The following is a 15028-nucleotide window of genomic DNA, read 5'->3' as shown; positions in this document are numbered from 1 at the left end:
TTTGCAAAGGGCGAGGGGCATCATCAAAGATCCCTCTCACCCCAATCACAGAGTTTTTACACTTCTCCCATCGGGCAGACGCTACTAGAACAAATATAGCCTACTGAAAAATAGTATAATAATAGTATAGTATAATATTTCCTGTGGCTGTTTCTGTACTGAACAGCTGATATGGTGTTAAAAATCACCAATGTACTGTCACTTTTCTTCTGTGTTTTGCACTATTTTGCACCACTTTAAAATCATGCATATTTACACCACCCAAAAACTATCATTACACTTCTGTATGTCCATCCATATTTATACATGTGTATTTATACAGATGTAATTATGTAATTCATAATTACATTCCTTTTGTATCTGTCATACCATTTCATACTGTATCGTATATAAAAACCACCCTATATATATATACCCTTGTAAATAAGCCATCTATGCAATTCTGGTTAGATGCTAACTGCATTTCATTGGCTCTGTACATGTACCTTGCACAATGACAATAAAGTTGAATCTAATCTAATCTAATCTAATCTAATCTAATCTAATCTATAATAGTTTGTGCAATCCTTTTCATACTGTGTCTAAAATTGGCCATGAGCTAATATATTAATTATTTTAATATATTAATATATTTGACCTTTTATTGTGGAGCTACAACATATGTTCTCACACACAGCAGGTGTCCTTTGCTCTACTGCAGATCATTTAACTCAGCACGTCGTAGCGTCACCAATAGCGCAGCCAATAGGAAGCGCGCTCACATTAACGCAGGATTTAACTTAACCTTCCTCTTGTGTTAGCTTTCTGTTACCATCTCTTATGTTAACGGGTCGGTTTTGACCCGTGTCTTAAAACAGTCATAAAATAGCCTCAAAACAATTATTTATCATCAGATTTGTTTCCTACCTTTTAGATACCATGTTAGGTTTCCTTATCCATAAAAAGATTGGTTTTAATATTTTTGGTGTGGCCCCTGGGCCTTTCTTTTGACAGCATACTTTTCGTTTTTAATTCCAAAAAGTGGTAAAATTAACCTCAAGAGAATTACATAAATAAATGAAAGATTGTTATGTTTCCTGACTATTACTGATGAGTATTAGGACACATCTCTTAAATAAATTTGTTTTATACATTTTTTGTTTTATATATATTTTTAATTTTATTAACTATTGTAACATCTATGGTGTTACGGGTCAATTTTGACCCATATATTTTTTTTAAAAATAGAACATTAATACAAATACAAAATGAAAAGCAGAACAAGTAATGATACAAAATATAGATTTGCAAGGTCAAACACACAACAACCAATCAAGCAAATCAAACCAATAGAAATCTATTACTACTAAATCCAAAAAAGTCTTTGTGTGCAAAAACATGCATGAGTATGTGTGTGTTTTTAGATGCATGTGTGGTCATTCACTGGCATGTCTAGGTGGCAGTCAGCTTGTCCAGGTTGTCCACCTCTACAGTACATTGTTTTTATTATAGTCCAGGATTAATATGGGCTTTTTGTCACTTCGTGATGAGACAGCAGAATCTTTGTGAAAAGTGGACATAGTGTAAGTACAACACTCCGTTTTTTTTTTGGACAACATGAAACAACAGTGGTGGTGTCTGTAAAAGTGAATTTTGAAGAAAGAGGAGCCCTGTGCTTCACCTGCAAAATTTCAACGGGCAACTCAGGTTTATTCACTCACTCACTCTCATTTTCTACCGTTTACCCAACTACCATGGGTCACGGGGAGCCTGTGCCTATTCCAGGCGTCATCGAGCATCAAGGCAGGATACACCCTGGATGGAGTGCCAACCCATCACAGGGCACACACACACACTACGGACAATTTTCAAGAGCTGCCAATCAACCTACCAAGCATGTCTTTGGACCGGGGGAGGAAACCGGAGTACCCGGAGGAAACCCTGGAGGCATGGGGAGAACATGCAAACTCCACAGGTGTGAGGCGAACGTGCTAACCACTAAGCCACCATGCCCCAACTCAGGTTTTTTTTATTGTGCCCACCATGGTAAGTTTCCTTCTAAGAAGTTCTTGTCCAAGGTCATAGCTGGTAAAAAATTGTCACACGTGATATTGTGATTCCGCAGTCCAGTAGTCATTTCAAGGACTACACATTTTCGTTGTTTTTTCTCAGGGATGCCACTCACAGTGTAAATCTGTAGATTTTTAAGACGTTTGCTGCCATGAAAATCAGGAGGTACTGAGCTTCAATATATGTTACTTCAGCACTGGCAACCACTTCATCAGACTCATTAGATGTGTCTGTCTTCCGTTGATACTTTACATCATCTTCATCATCAGAAACATGCTTGTCCATATCACTATGCTGTTCTCTGTCCTCTGCCTCATTTTCAGCAAAGATATGATCCAGAGCTTGGCTTGTCGTAAATTGTCTTTTCATTTTCGCATGCTCCAAGATGGCGATGTGTACTCTGCAAGTCACTAACTCCAAACTGAATTGGTCTTATGCATGCCTTAGGTGTCTGGACGTATACGTCTTTGTTTGTTTCTTTTGTTTGTTCAGGGAAGGGGACAAACGGGCAAAGAGAGAAGCCCCTAACTAAAGCTCACAGGTTTGGAAAAGAAGCTGGCTGTCAGTGGGCTGTTGGCTGACATTGTTAGTGAGCTGACAGCGTGTTTATGATTTCAGATTTGACAATATTTATAGTATTATAATATTATATTATAACTGGGTCAAAACTGACCCTAACTACACAAAGGTCATAATATTCACCAGAGCATTTTAAAATTTAGTAAAAAAAAAAAATTTTTTTAAATTTTGTTTAAATTGAGGTTCCTGACAAAGTCAAAAAGCCTTGATACAATTAACAAATTTATGTGGTACTTTTAAGCATTTAAAACCTAAAAACGGGTCAGTTCTGACCCTAACACAAGAGGAAGGTTAAACAACCCTCGAACTTTAATACTTAAAAGTTTAATTTGACAGATTGAGCGTGACTTTAATTTGGGGATCGATTTACGTTAATTGACCCTTAATGTTTTAATTGCATTTTTTGGTCGCTTGTTTTACTGTGATTGGACAATTCCAAGCTTATTAAAACCTTAATGTGCACTTATTAAATATTCACGAATTTGACGCGAACGTTCTAGAATTACGGCGCCTCCACTTTTTTATGTTTTTTATTTAAACGCTCGAGGTCCGCGCGTGCTTTAGACGCTTCTGATCAAAGCTGGAAACGAGGAATCTGCAGAAAGAGCCGAGATAATATCAGGTATTTGTGTAGGATATAATCATATATCAGAAATAATCTGATCGTGTAAGTCATATAGGCTATTCGTATAGACCTTTTAAATTATTTTACTCTCAGGAGGCGAGATAATTCTGGATAGCTGTTGTTAATGGGAATTTTTTGACTTTCTTTCTTTCTTTCTTTCTTTCTTTCTTTCTTTCTTTCTTTCTTTCTTTCTTTCTTTCTATTTATTTATTTGTTTGTTTGTTTGTTTGTTTACCTTTTTGTCTTTTTTGTAATTTTTTATATTTATTTATTTTCCACTCAGGATGTGAACCAACTCTGGATACTTTTTAAGGCATTTTCTTTCTTTCTTTCTTTCTTTCTTTCTTTCTTTCTTTCTTTCTTTCTTTCTTTCTTTCTTTCTTTCTTTCTTTCTCAATTTTTTGGTCACTTGTTTTACTCTGACTGGACAGATCCAAGCGCACCTATTACATATTCTCGAATTTGACGCGAGTTCTAGAATTACGGCGGAAATGATCAGAATATCAGAAATAATCTGAGCGTGCTTAAGTGTTTCCAAATAGTTTCAACGCTTCTGATCAAAGCTGGAAACGAGGAATCTGCAGAAAGAGCCGAGATAATATCAGGTATTTGTGTAGGATATAATCATATATCAGAAATAATCTGATTGTGTAAGTCATATAGGCTATTCGTATAGACCTTTTAAATTATTTTACTCTCAGGAGGCGAGATAATTCGGGATAGCTGTTGTTAATGGGAATTTTTTGACTTCTTTCTTTCTTTCTTTCTTTCTTTCTTTCTTTCTTTACCTTTTTTTTCTTTTTTTAATTTATTTTTTACTCAGGATGTGAACCAACTCTGGATACTTGTTGTTAAGGCAATTTTCTTTCTTTCTTTCTTTCTTTCTTTCTTTCTTTCTTTCTTTCTTTCTTTCTTTCTTTCTTTCTTTCTTTCTTTCAATTAATGTTTTCATTGCATTTTTTGGTCGCTTGTTTTACTCTGATTGGACAGATCCAAGCGCGCACTTATTATATATTCACGAATTTGACGCGATAGTTCTAGAATTACGGCGCCTCCACTTGTTAATGTTTTGTATTTAAACGCTCGAGGTCCGCGCGTGCTTAAGTGTTTCCAAATAGTTTAAACGCTTCTGATCAAAGCTGGAAACGAGGAATCTGCAGAAAGAGCCGAGATAATATCAGGTATTTGTGTAGGATATAATCATATATCAGAAATAATCTGATCGTGCAAGTCATATACAGTAGGCTATTCGTATACTTTTAAATTATTTTACACTCAGGAGGCGAGACAATTCTGGATAGCTGTTGTTATTGGGGATTTCTTTCTTTCTTTCTTTCTTTCTTTCTTTCTTTCTTTCTTTCTTTCTTTCTTTCTATCTATCTATCTATCTATCTATCTATCTATCTATCTATCTATCTATCTATCTAATCTATCTATCTACCTTTTTTTTTTTTGCATTTTTTGTTATTTTATTATTTATTTTCCACTCATTATGTGAACCAACTCTTGGTACCTGTAGTTAAAGGCAATTTCTTTCTTTCTTTCTTTCTTTCTTTCTTTCTTTCTTTCTTTCTTTCTTTCTTTCTTTCTTTCTTTCTTTCTCAATTTTTTGGTCGCTTGTTTTACTCTGATTGGACAGATCCAAGCGCACTCATTACATATTCACGAATTTGACGCGAACGTTCTAGAATTACGGCGCCTCCACTTGTTTATGTTTTGTTTTAAACGCTCGAGGTCCGCGCGTGCTTAAGTGTTTACAAATAGTTTCAACGCTTCTGATCAAAGCTGGAAACGAGGAATCTGCAGAAAGAGCCGAGATAATATCAGGTATTTGTGTAGGATATAATCATATATCAGAAATAATCTGATCGTGTAAGTCATATAGGCTATTCGTATAGACCTTTTAAATTATTTTACTCTCAGGAGGCGAGATAATTCTGGATAGCTGTTGTTAATGGGAATTTTTTGACTTCTTTCTTTCTTTCTTTCTTTCTTTCTTTCTTTCTTTCTTTCTTTCTTTCTATCTATCTATCTATCTATCTATCTATCTATCTATCTATCTATCTATTCACCTTTTTTGTATTTTTTTGTTATTTTATTATTTATTTTCCACTCAGGATGTGAACCAACTCTGGATACCTGCTGTTAAAGGCAATTTCTTTCTTTCTTTCTTTCTTTCTTTCTTTCTTTCTTTCTTTCTTTCTTTCTTTCTTTCTTTCTATCTATCTATCTATCTATCTATCTATCTATCTATCTATCTATCTATCTATCTATCTATCTATTAATTCATTCGTTCATTCATTCATTTAACAAATCATTGAAGATAATTGTTTAGATGGATAAATATGTATAGTTCAATAACACTGAGCTCTTATCTGTTGATTCTAAATCATTTAGCTAGGATGGACGTCAACCGCAGAAACTTTCCCAGCAAATTGTGGCATTTGGTGAATGATCCTCAGATTTCCTCAATCTGCTGGGATGACTGTGGGGAAGGAATACTGATCTGCCAGGAGGCCTTCAAAGCTGAAGTCCTATCTACAGCCAACAAGCGGATGAACAAGTACTTCGAAACGAAAGACTTCATCAGTTTTGTTCGTCAGCTAAACCTGTACGGCTTCAGAAAAGTGCGCCCGGACTATGAGATCTCAGAGTGGCAAGTCAGCACCATGCATCACTTTTCCAACCCCAACTTCAAACGGGCTAACCCAGAGCTTCTGGTCAATTTAAAGCGACTGACACCTTCCAACAAGGCCAAGCTTGCCGCTGGGCCAGAAGTGTCCGACCAGTCAAGACGTTCCCATTATCCGAAGCAGGATTCACCTGAAAACACTGCTGTGGTCGGTCAGTATATGGGCATATATCAGAACAAACTATATATACTGTATGGATATATATCAGAACAAACTATAAGTCAATATACTTTAATTGACTTGCTGTTGTGTTCCCTTAAAGTTTCATTGCAGTTTTTTTATTGGTGGGGTGTTCGATATCTCAAAACAAAATATTTTCAAATAGTATATTTTCTACGTTGACCTACAATTTATTAAACAGCAGGATTTTATTTTGCGATTGAATGAAATCGCAGTCACTTGTTTTACTCTGATTGGATAGATCCAAGCCTGCACTTATTGTATATTCATGTATTTTACCAAAACATTCTAGAATTACCACACGTCTTCCTTAGTTTTGAATTCAAAGGCACAAGGCACAAGCATGCTTAAGTGTTTGCAAATAGTTTAAATGCTTCTGATCATGGATGAAAATGAGGATTCTACAGAAGGAGCTGAGATTCCAGATATTTGTATATGATCTGGTCATATATCAGTAATAATCCGATCGTGTAAATCATGTAGGCTATTCGAATAGACCTTTATTTATTTATTTTTTAAAATTTCTTTTACACTCATGAGGCCAGCCAACTCTGCACAGCTGTTGCTAGCTTGTTGTTGATTTCAATTTCTTTGACGACTTAATCATTATTTATTTATTGATCAAATCATTTGTTAATGAAAATGGATGAATGTGTTAGATAGCTGCCTTGCTAACTAGTTCACGCTTCAGATCAACTGTCACAATCTAGTTAGTAATTGTCTAGATGGATAAACATCTATAGTTTAATAACACTGACCTCTTATCTTTTGGTTACAAATCATTTAGCTGGCATGGAAGTCAGTGAAATGCTTCTCTCCGTCCGGATCAACCGCAGAAACTTTCCCAGCAAGTTGTGGCATTTGGTAAATGATCCTCGGATTTGCTCAATCTACTGGGATGACAGTGGGGAAGGAATACTGATCTGCCAGGAGGCCTTCCAAGCTGAAGTGCTATCTACATCCAACAAGCAGATGAACAAGTACTTCGAAACAAAAGATTTCATCAGTTTTGTTCGTCAGCTAAACCTGTACGGCTTCAGAAAAGTGCACCCAGATTCTGAGATCTCAGAGAGGCGAGACAGCACCATGCATCATTTTGCCAACCCCAACTTCAAACGGGCTAACCCAGAGCTTCTGGTCAAGCTAAAGCGACTGACACCCTCCAACAAGGCCAAGCTTGCCGCTGGGATAGAAGTGTCCAAGCAGTCAAGACGTTCCTATTATCCGATGTGGAATTCACCTGAGAACTCTGCTGTGGTCGGTCAGTATATGGGCAGAACAAACTATAATTTATTCTTTTATTTATACATTCATTTATCTTTAGTAAATACTTTACCCTGGTCAGTTTCAAGGGGGCTCCAGAGCCTGTCAAAATAAAACTGGGTGCTCTGAATGGGATGCCAGCCCATCACATACATTCATAACTATATGCTATTTATTAGCATAACCCATCTATTTTGTGGAATGTAAGGGGAGGATGTAGGAGTTACGAAATCTAAGTACATTAAGCAGCAGAAAGTACATACAGACAGTAATGGGAGCTCAGGATTGAAGCAGGGTTCTTTGGATCTATATTGTGAAAACACTACCCACTACCCCATAACTGTAGTAGCTGAGCTAGCTCTAGTACTTTAAAAAAGTTTTTAGGAAAGGTCAGTTTTGCATCAAGTAAATAATATATGAAAGATTGGAATTCATAGAAAACCGCATGTAGGAATGATTTCTGGGCCCAGTGTGCATATTCAGACATCTTGGTCCTTTCCACCTTCCTCCTCATTCTCCTAACCATTTTAGGCCAGGTCCTTTGAAAAGAATTTGTAAGGATATGATGAAATTTCTAAACAGACAAAGAAAAAGATCTAGCTATCTAACATTGTTTCCTTGGCATTCATCTGTACTTTTATTACTTTTTTTCATTAATGTATGATTTGTCTCTATCTGTTCAGGCACAGATTTAGTTGAGCACCAAGGAACTCCTCATCACCTGTACTCTCAGCAGGGGAAGGGGTCCGACACAACACCCCAAACCTCCCAGGCATTTGTGACAGCTCATGGTGATTCAGGCCCTGAGTTATGTCACTTCCAGATGGATTTTTTGCGGGCACATCCATCCAGTCGAATGCTACAGGGCTCACATGGTGATTCAAGGTCTGAGTTCTGTCACTTCCAGACAGATTTTCCGTGGGCACATCCATCCAGTCGAATGCAACAGGGCTTACGTTGTGCAGTGCCTGATGGGAATTTAAGTGCCTTCATACCTCATTACTCACAATGCAGACCTGATGCACCAGGTAATGAATAGTTAAGAGTTAATAGTTTAATTACCCTAAGACTAATAAGGAGCCCAGTTGCATGCTGCTGTAGCAAACACAATAGTATTGGGCATTAGTATGACGTATGCTTCCATGCAATACTGGATGTTCAATACTGAATTTCAGTGTTGAATCTTAATAAGTAACAGATATTTGTCTAACTTCCACGAGTATCACTTTATCTATCCAACTTTTCCCCCCAAATATAGATTTCTAGGGAATATAAATTAAGATGACATATTATATTATCAGTCAATATAATTCTATTATATACTGTACACAAATTGTGCTTGCCTGATCTGTCTAGCCTCTAATAATAAAGCACAAAGAATGTAAAAATATTACAGTAACAAATTTATACATTTATTTATAATATAACATTTAACATTTTTTTAACATTTAACATATTTATTTAAAATAAAATTTTCAGAACATGGCTTTCCTTTATGTCTTTAGTTCCACAAGCAGGCACTATAACCAGCAAGTCCCACAATGCCTTGCATATACTCTTGTTATCAAAATGCAAGTGATTACAGCACTATAAAAATATATGGTTTTTAACCTTATCTTTAATAACATATTTAAAGTGTTATTTGTGGTGCTTTATGCACATGATTTCTGTTGATTTAATGGACCCTTAATTTGGCCAACCAGTATATTAGTCAGGCTTTACATTGCACATGCCCGATTTCTGTGTACATTGAGTGTTTATAATCAGAATCAGAATACTTTATTAATCCCCAGGGGGAAATTGGGTAATACAGTTATTGTAAATTTTGTAAATTTTTGTAAAAATATTGATATTTCACCTTGCCGTTTAGTCCAGTAGATGGACGCTAGGAGCTGCATTGTATTGTAATGTTATTCCAGAATAATGCACTAGTAAGATGTTTGTAACATGTTACAGTACACAACAACGAGCCGTTTGTCAGAATTCATTGTTTTGTTTATTTTATTGCAGAGTATCAGTGCTATATGCCAGGCTTCTTTGATTCAAACATGCGCTGCTCCCAACAAGAAGTTGCCTCCTACACTCATTGTGGCTTTGATCCTGTGAGAGCTGAGAAACTTTTTTTTTTTAGTTTACATACTAATCAAAAAGAAATTGTCAGTGCAATAATTTTAGAATGTGTAGCTACAATAAGGTTTGATAGGGATGTAAACGTAAAACCTTAATGTGTGCTGTAACACAGAATTTTACCACTTATTGTCTAGGACTACTCATTTAGCCACCTCCAGTACACTGTCCAGAATCCAAACTGGAAATCAGCTGATGCTCCAGATCCCAGGAAAAGTTACATGAACCTGGATACTGATGAAGTGGAAGTTGAAGTGCAGGTCAGTTTAGGCAGAGCATTGCAGGTCAGATGAGATGTAAAAATAAAACCTTAATGTGTGCTGTAACACAGAATTTTACCACTCATTTTCCAGGACTCCTCAGTCAGCCATGTCCGTTGCACTGATGATGATCTGGATCCCAGGAAAAGTTACATGAACCCAGATACTGTTTTCAAAGTGTAAAATGAAATGCAGGTCAGATTATACAGAAAGTATTATTATGCACTTAAGTCAGATTAGATGATCCCCATCAAGAACACCCCCGTGCTAATAATAGACTTTGTGTAATATATATATATTGTATGTACTATAAGAACCAAAACTCTGTATCCAGTACCAGGTTTATCATTGGCTCTGATAGTTCAAGGCCATATACTGTATTATGCTTCATTTTTAAAAATGGACAATTCAAGGCCAAATTTCATGTAAACACTAACATGTGTGCTCCTAAAATGCACTGATAATTGTAGTATAATTTACCAAACAGCAGTGATGCACCTTGATGCAATTTTTATTTTGATTTCATGAGATTGATTTTTTTTTAAATTAATTTATTTTTTTAACAAAAGTGCAAGGTAATAAAAAACACTTAAACTATAACCTAAACATAAATTGTTTACAATGTTAATCAGCATGTGCAACTATTCAGCTGGTAAAATGCTGTTAATTAATCTATACTACTGTATTTACTAAGCAACCTGATTAATCCTGTTCTATGCACCTGCTTTAACATTAACACACAGTTACAAATTTGTTGATGTTCTTAGTCATTGCATGTCTCTTTCAATAAGTACATACGTGATGTACCGAGTCTGAATATCTCAGACAAGATTTTACAAAAGATCATATCAGAACAACATTTCTAAGTACACTGTAAAAAATTTGGAGTGGGATTTACTTGAAAAAAGCTTGGAAAGTTTTTTCACTCAGAAAAGGCTAGTAAATTTACAAATATTTGCCAAGTAAAAGCCTAAACATAATTATTAGTAAGTTTAATTAGACATTTTTAAGTTTTTAATTGTTAAGTTTACTTGGGAAGTAAATTTTATTGACTTTTTGTTTGTAAATATTACTTAAGTAATGCTTATAAATATATGATTTATTGCATTTTTTTTACACAAGAGGCCTAGTTATCTTTTTAGTTATCCTGAGTAACCTTTACTTTAAATGTTCTAACATATCTACATATCTAACAATTTGTGATGCATCATAACTGATGTCTTCAATAAAAAATTAAAAAAAAAAAAAAAAAACAACAACACATTTTCCTTGAGTACTTTTATTAAAGAAATGATCAAACCAATGGACAAACTATGTGAAACAGTTCAGTACAACTTTAGCTTAACAAGTCTTTTGCGGATATTCTCACTTAAACAATTAGCAAATACAAAAAGTATACAAAAGCAAATACACTCATTGCCAAACAAAATGGCCAGCTAGCAGACTTACATCAATAGCTTTCTCTGCAAAGAGCTAACTTTTGGAGAAAATTTCAAAGCATCCAGTCCAAGAAAAAATTTCTGAAACAGTTCAAATGTGTTTCTTAGCTTTGAAGGATAGCTCAAGTTCAGGGAGTATATGAAGCCCATGAGCAGAAGGCAGGAATTTATAAGATTCTTGCATCCCGACAGTACCGCAGTTCCCTCAATGACGATGACGACATCAGCTATGTTGGCATCTTCCTCTCCTGCGGTGCTGCCCAGTACAACGATCTTCATTAGATGACTGGTGAAGCTATCTTCAAACATGTCTCTTCTGACATCCAGTCAAATACACAAATGAGTGAAAAAGTGGTTAGAATATTGTACAGTAAGTTGTATGTTCTCTTTATTTTTGTCTGATAAGTGCCCCACACAGAGGTTAAATCTGTTATTAAATGAAGAATGAAAAAATTAAGAAATGAAGAACTGTGTCTGCAAGACACTTAAACTAGTTGCAAAGCTTCAGTACTGTAAAACGTTTTAGGCACTTGTGTAAATATTCTGTAAAGTGGGGATGCCTTTAAAATGTTTTCATAAATTAATTTTCATTTACCTTCTATTGATTAAAGCAATATTTGTTGTGATCACCCTTTGCACTTAAAGGGTTAGTTCACCCAAAAATTAAATTTCTGTCATTAATTACACTACTTGATATACAATACAGTGTTTCGAGGAAAATACATTCTTCAACAAGTAGAATCTTAGAAAAGTGGAACTCAAGTGCATCAATTTAGTTAAAATGTGCACAGACAATCTTGATGTAGGCAAGGAAGTGGTACAGTTCTGCTGTAGCTTCCATGTTTTTCCATCACATTCACTGTAAAACGTTAATGAACATCTGCAAATGACTAAATATTTTAAGCAGTTTAAGTTGCTACTAGAAACAAACAAAAAATAATAAGAGAAACTTTAAGAAGCACATTTTTGAACGGTTATTTTAATACACCCGAGATATATGCTAGCATTAGCGACAAGCACGTGTACATGCATACACGCATATATGCACAGACAAAAAAAAAAAAAAATCACCTGAGAATATTCTAGTGTTAGCGACAAGCACATGTACATGCATACACGCTTATATGACACGACAGAAAAATCACCTGAGATGCTAGCGTTAGCGACAAGCACGTGTACTGTACATGCATACATGCTTATATGACCCGACAAAAAAAAAAAAAAAACTTATGCCAGCAAAATACTCATAGTAACATGAGCTATTTCCGTCAGGTCGGAAATAGCTCATGTTACTGTGAACGGGCAGAAAATGAGAAAAAAAAAACTAGCATCAATCAACACATTTACACTAAGTCAACTTATTAACAATTAACTAATATAGGTTTTAGGGTAATCATTTATTGTCAGAAAGATATTTATATATTAGACTATTTACACTCACCGTTTCAAAGTGCTTTCTAAAATCAACGGTTTGCACGCCGAGGACCAGACCAGACCAGACCCTACCTTTCAACACAGATGCATTTTGCTAATAACAGATGTTTGTGCAAATCGGTTCTTTAGCAAACTTAACTCTGTCAACTATTAACACTTGATGCCTTAACCCTTTAGCCACCAGTCTTAATAGTTCTATAATTTTCTGCAAAGGTAGCTAAATTGACCAATAAACAAATATTTAATTAACTTACCGTGTAATAATCAGTCTTCAAGACGATTTTCCGTTGCACTCCTCTGCACCACACCACAACCAGGAACGCATGCGCATAGATTGCCTGGCTTCTTTGAGTACATTTTACTTGGTTTTGTTATTTTTTGCATTAATTCATTAAATGACAAAACACTAAGTACATATTACTTAGGCAGTTCCATTTGAATTTACCTATGTATTTAAGCAAAATTAATCAAAACGAAACCGCAAGTATCTTATTGAATTAAACGTGACATTTTGAAGTAAAAAGACAAAATAGTATTTGTTTGTAAAATTTACTTAAATGATGCTATCTTTATTTACAAGTTCAAAAAAAAATCATTTTTTACAGTGTAGTGCAAGTAGAGATTTCTTGCATTGGAAGTGATCAAGAAGAGAACATCTCTGAGTGGTATCCAAATGTCATAGTATGACCATCATTACTCCAAAACACTGTTTATAAGGTGATAGGTTTGAGATTATGCTATGTGATGCAAAGCATTAGTGTGAATGTGTGTATTTGTTTTCTCCTCATTCAGGCTGCTGCTTTCATCTCTATTTAGACCACCAATGAGAAGTCACCTGGGAAGACAGTTAATTATCAACGCCATTTTTAGTATTTCCTGAATAATTTATTTAATAAAAATATAAATCCAAGATGTATCGAAAACATTAATATACATATTAATATTAACATTAATATGTATATATTAATATACATATTGTATAGTTTTACTGCTGGTTGACTGAGGAAGCATTTTGTTTTATATAGCTAAAATTAAAAAAAAATATTATTGCAAGTATTCATACTGTAATTATTTGGGAACAAAAAGACAATTTTAAACACAACTGCATAACTAATAATACAATACAATAAAACATAGAACGTGTATAAAATAACAGTTATTGCATGGTCAGTCCAAAAATGTGACATACTAAACTAGATACTGCCTAAAGTTTAAAGTCGTTAGATGTTTGTCTAAAGGATAGAGACACATGATGGCTAGAGGCAAAATACTGTTCCACCAATAAGGAGTTAGGATGCTCAAGCAGCAAAATGTTGTGCTATCAGCATGTTTAGACCTTAGAAATAAATGTTTTATGAACTTTGGTAAATTTAACTAAACCGTAAATTTAACTTTGGTAAATCTAAACCGGGGTGCATGGGCACTTGTGTAATTCCCTGTGATACCTGGAAAGGCAGGAACAAAATCTGCTTATACACAATGGAGGCACCAGCAGAGAAGACATATGGAAAAATCAGCAAATAAAGAAGATGGTTGCAGTGTGTTACAGACTTTTCTGCAGTCAAAAAATTCAGGAAGAATTATGACCAGCATTCCACTTTCACATACAGTACACACAAAACAAATATAGTAGCTGCTCTTTTTTCTTTTTAAACTCTAGAAAGAGCATCTGCAATTTTATTTTCAACACCTTTTTTATGTTTCATCTCCAGGTTATATTCTTGAATTACAAGAAACCATCTCATGAGCCGTTGATTGTGGTTATACATTCGGGATAAAAACACAAGCGGATTATGATCAGTATATACCACTACAGGCAAGATACTTGAGCCAACATATACCTCAAAGTGCTGTAGGGCCTAAAGCTTATCGCTCAATCGTGGAATACCTTACTTGGTGTTTGTTTAACTTTCGCGAAAAGTAGCAAAACGTATGGTTTACTCCCTTCGCATCCTCCTGTAACAACACTGCTCCGATTCCCACACCACTTGCATCAACCTTCAGTTTAAAAGGCCTAGTAAAATCAGGGGCAACTAGAACAGGAGCAGAACACAACAAAGCTTTCACATTTTTAAAAGCAATTTGACAATCAGGAGACCACTTGAATGTAGTAGTTGGACTTAGTAAGGATGTTAATGGCTCAGCAACTGAAGAAAAGTTTTTACAAAACCCTCTGTAATAACCAACCATTCCTAAAAATCGGCGTAATTCCCGTCGAGTTGTGGGAACTGGAAAATCAAGAATGGCCTTAACTTTAGCCTCCAATGGAGAAACATTTCCCTGGCCAACCCTCATCCAAAGATAAACCACAGTGGCTTGTGCAAACTCACATTTTGCCAAGTTTACCGTTAGCCCAGCTTCTTTTAGTCTAGTAAAGAC

At 35.2% G+C, this 15028-nt stretch overlaps 1 protein-coding gene across 1 annotated transcript; it reads left to right on the top strand.

The window, feature by feature from the left end:
- The first annotated feature begins 4386 nt into the window (after positions 1 to 4386).
- Positions 4387 to 11029, top strand: LOC113640577 (heat shock factor protein 5-like). Its single transcript, XM_047821284.1, has 8 exons — positions 4387 to 4434; positions 4988 to 5080; positions 5651 to 6097; positions 6914 to 7387; positions 8073 to 8417; positions 9400 to 9491; positions 9654 to 9776; positions 9870 to 11029. Exons 3-8 carry the CDS (start codon positions 5656 to 5658, stop codon positions 9957 to 9959), a joined length of 1566 nt encoding a protein of 521 aa, XP_047677240.1. The 5' UTR covers positions 4387 to 4434; positions 4988 to 5080; positions 5651 to 5655; the 3' UTR covers positions 9960 to 11029.
- Positions 11030 to 15028: the final 3999 nt, after the last annotated feature.

Source organism: Tachysurus fulvidraco, chromosome 12 (assembly GCF_022655615.1).
Source record: "Tachysurus fulvidraco isolate hzauxx_2018 chromosome 12, HZAU_PFXX_2.0, whole genome shotgun sequence".
NCBI classification, from domain to species: Eukaryota; Metazoa; Chordata; class Actinopteri; order Siluriformes; family Bagridae; genus Tachysurus; species Tachysurus fulvidraco.
The sequence above is the reverse complement of the archived record's forward strand: the minus strand, read 5'-3'. Positions and strand labels throughout refer to the sequence as shown.

What these genes read in the sequence shown, in the direction of transcription:
- LOC113640577 (XM_047821284.1), top strand. Translation starts at nt 5,656, where the DNA reads ATGGACGTCAACCGCAGAAACTTTCCCAGCAAATTGTGGCATTTGGTG. An exon ending in TGAAAACACTGCTGTGGTCG is followed by an intron (nt 6,098 to 6,913) that starts GTCAGTATATGG and finishes CAAATCATTTAG; the next exon opens with CTGGCATGGAAGTCAGTGAA. An exon ending in CTCATTGTGGCTTTGATCCT is followed by an intron (nt 9,492 to 9,653) that starts GTGAGAGCTGAG and finishes CTTATTGTCTAG; the next exon opens with GACTACTCATTTAGCCACCT.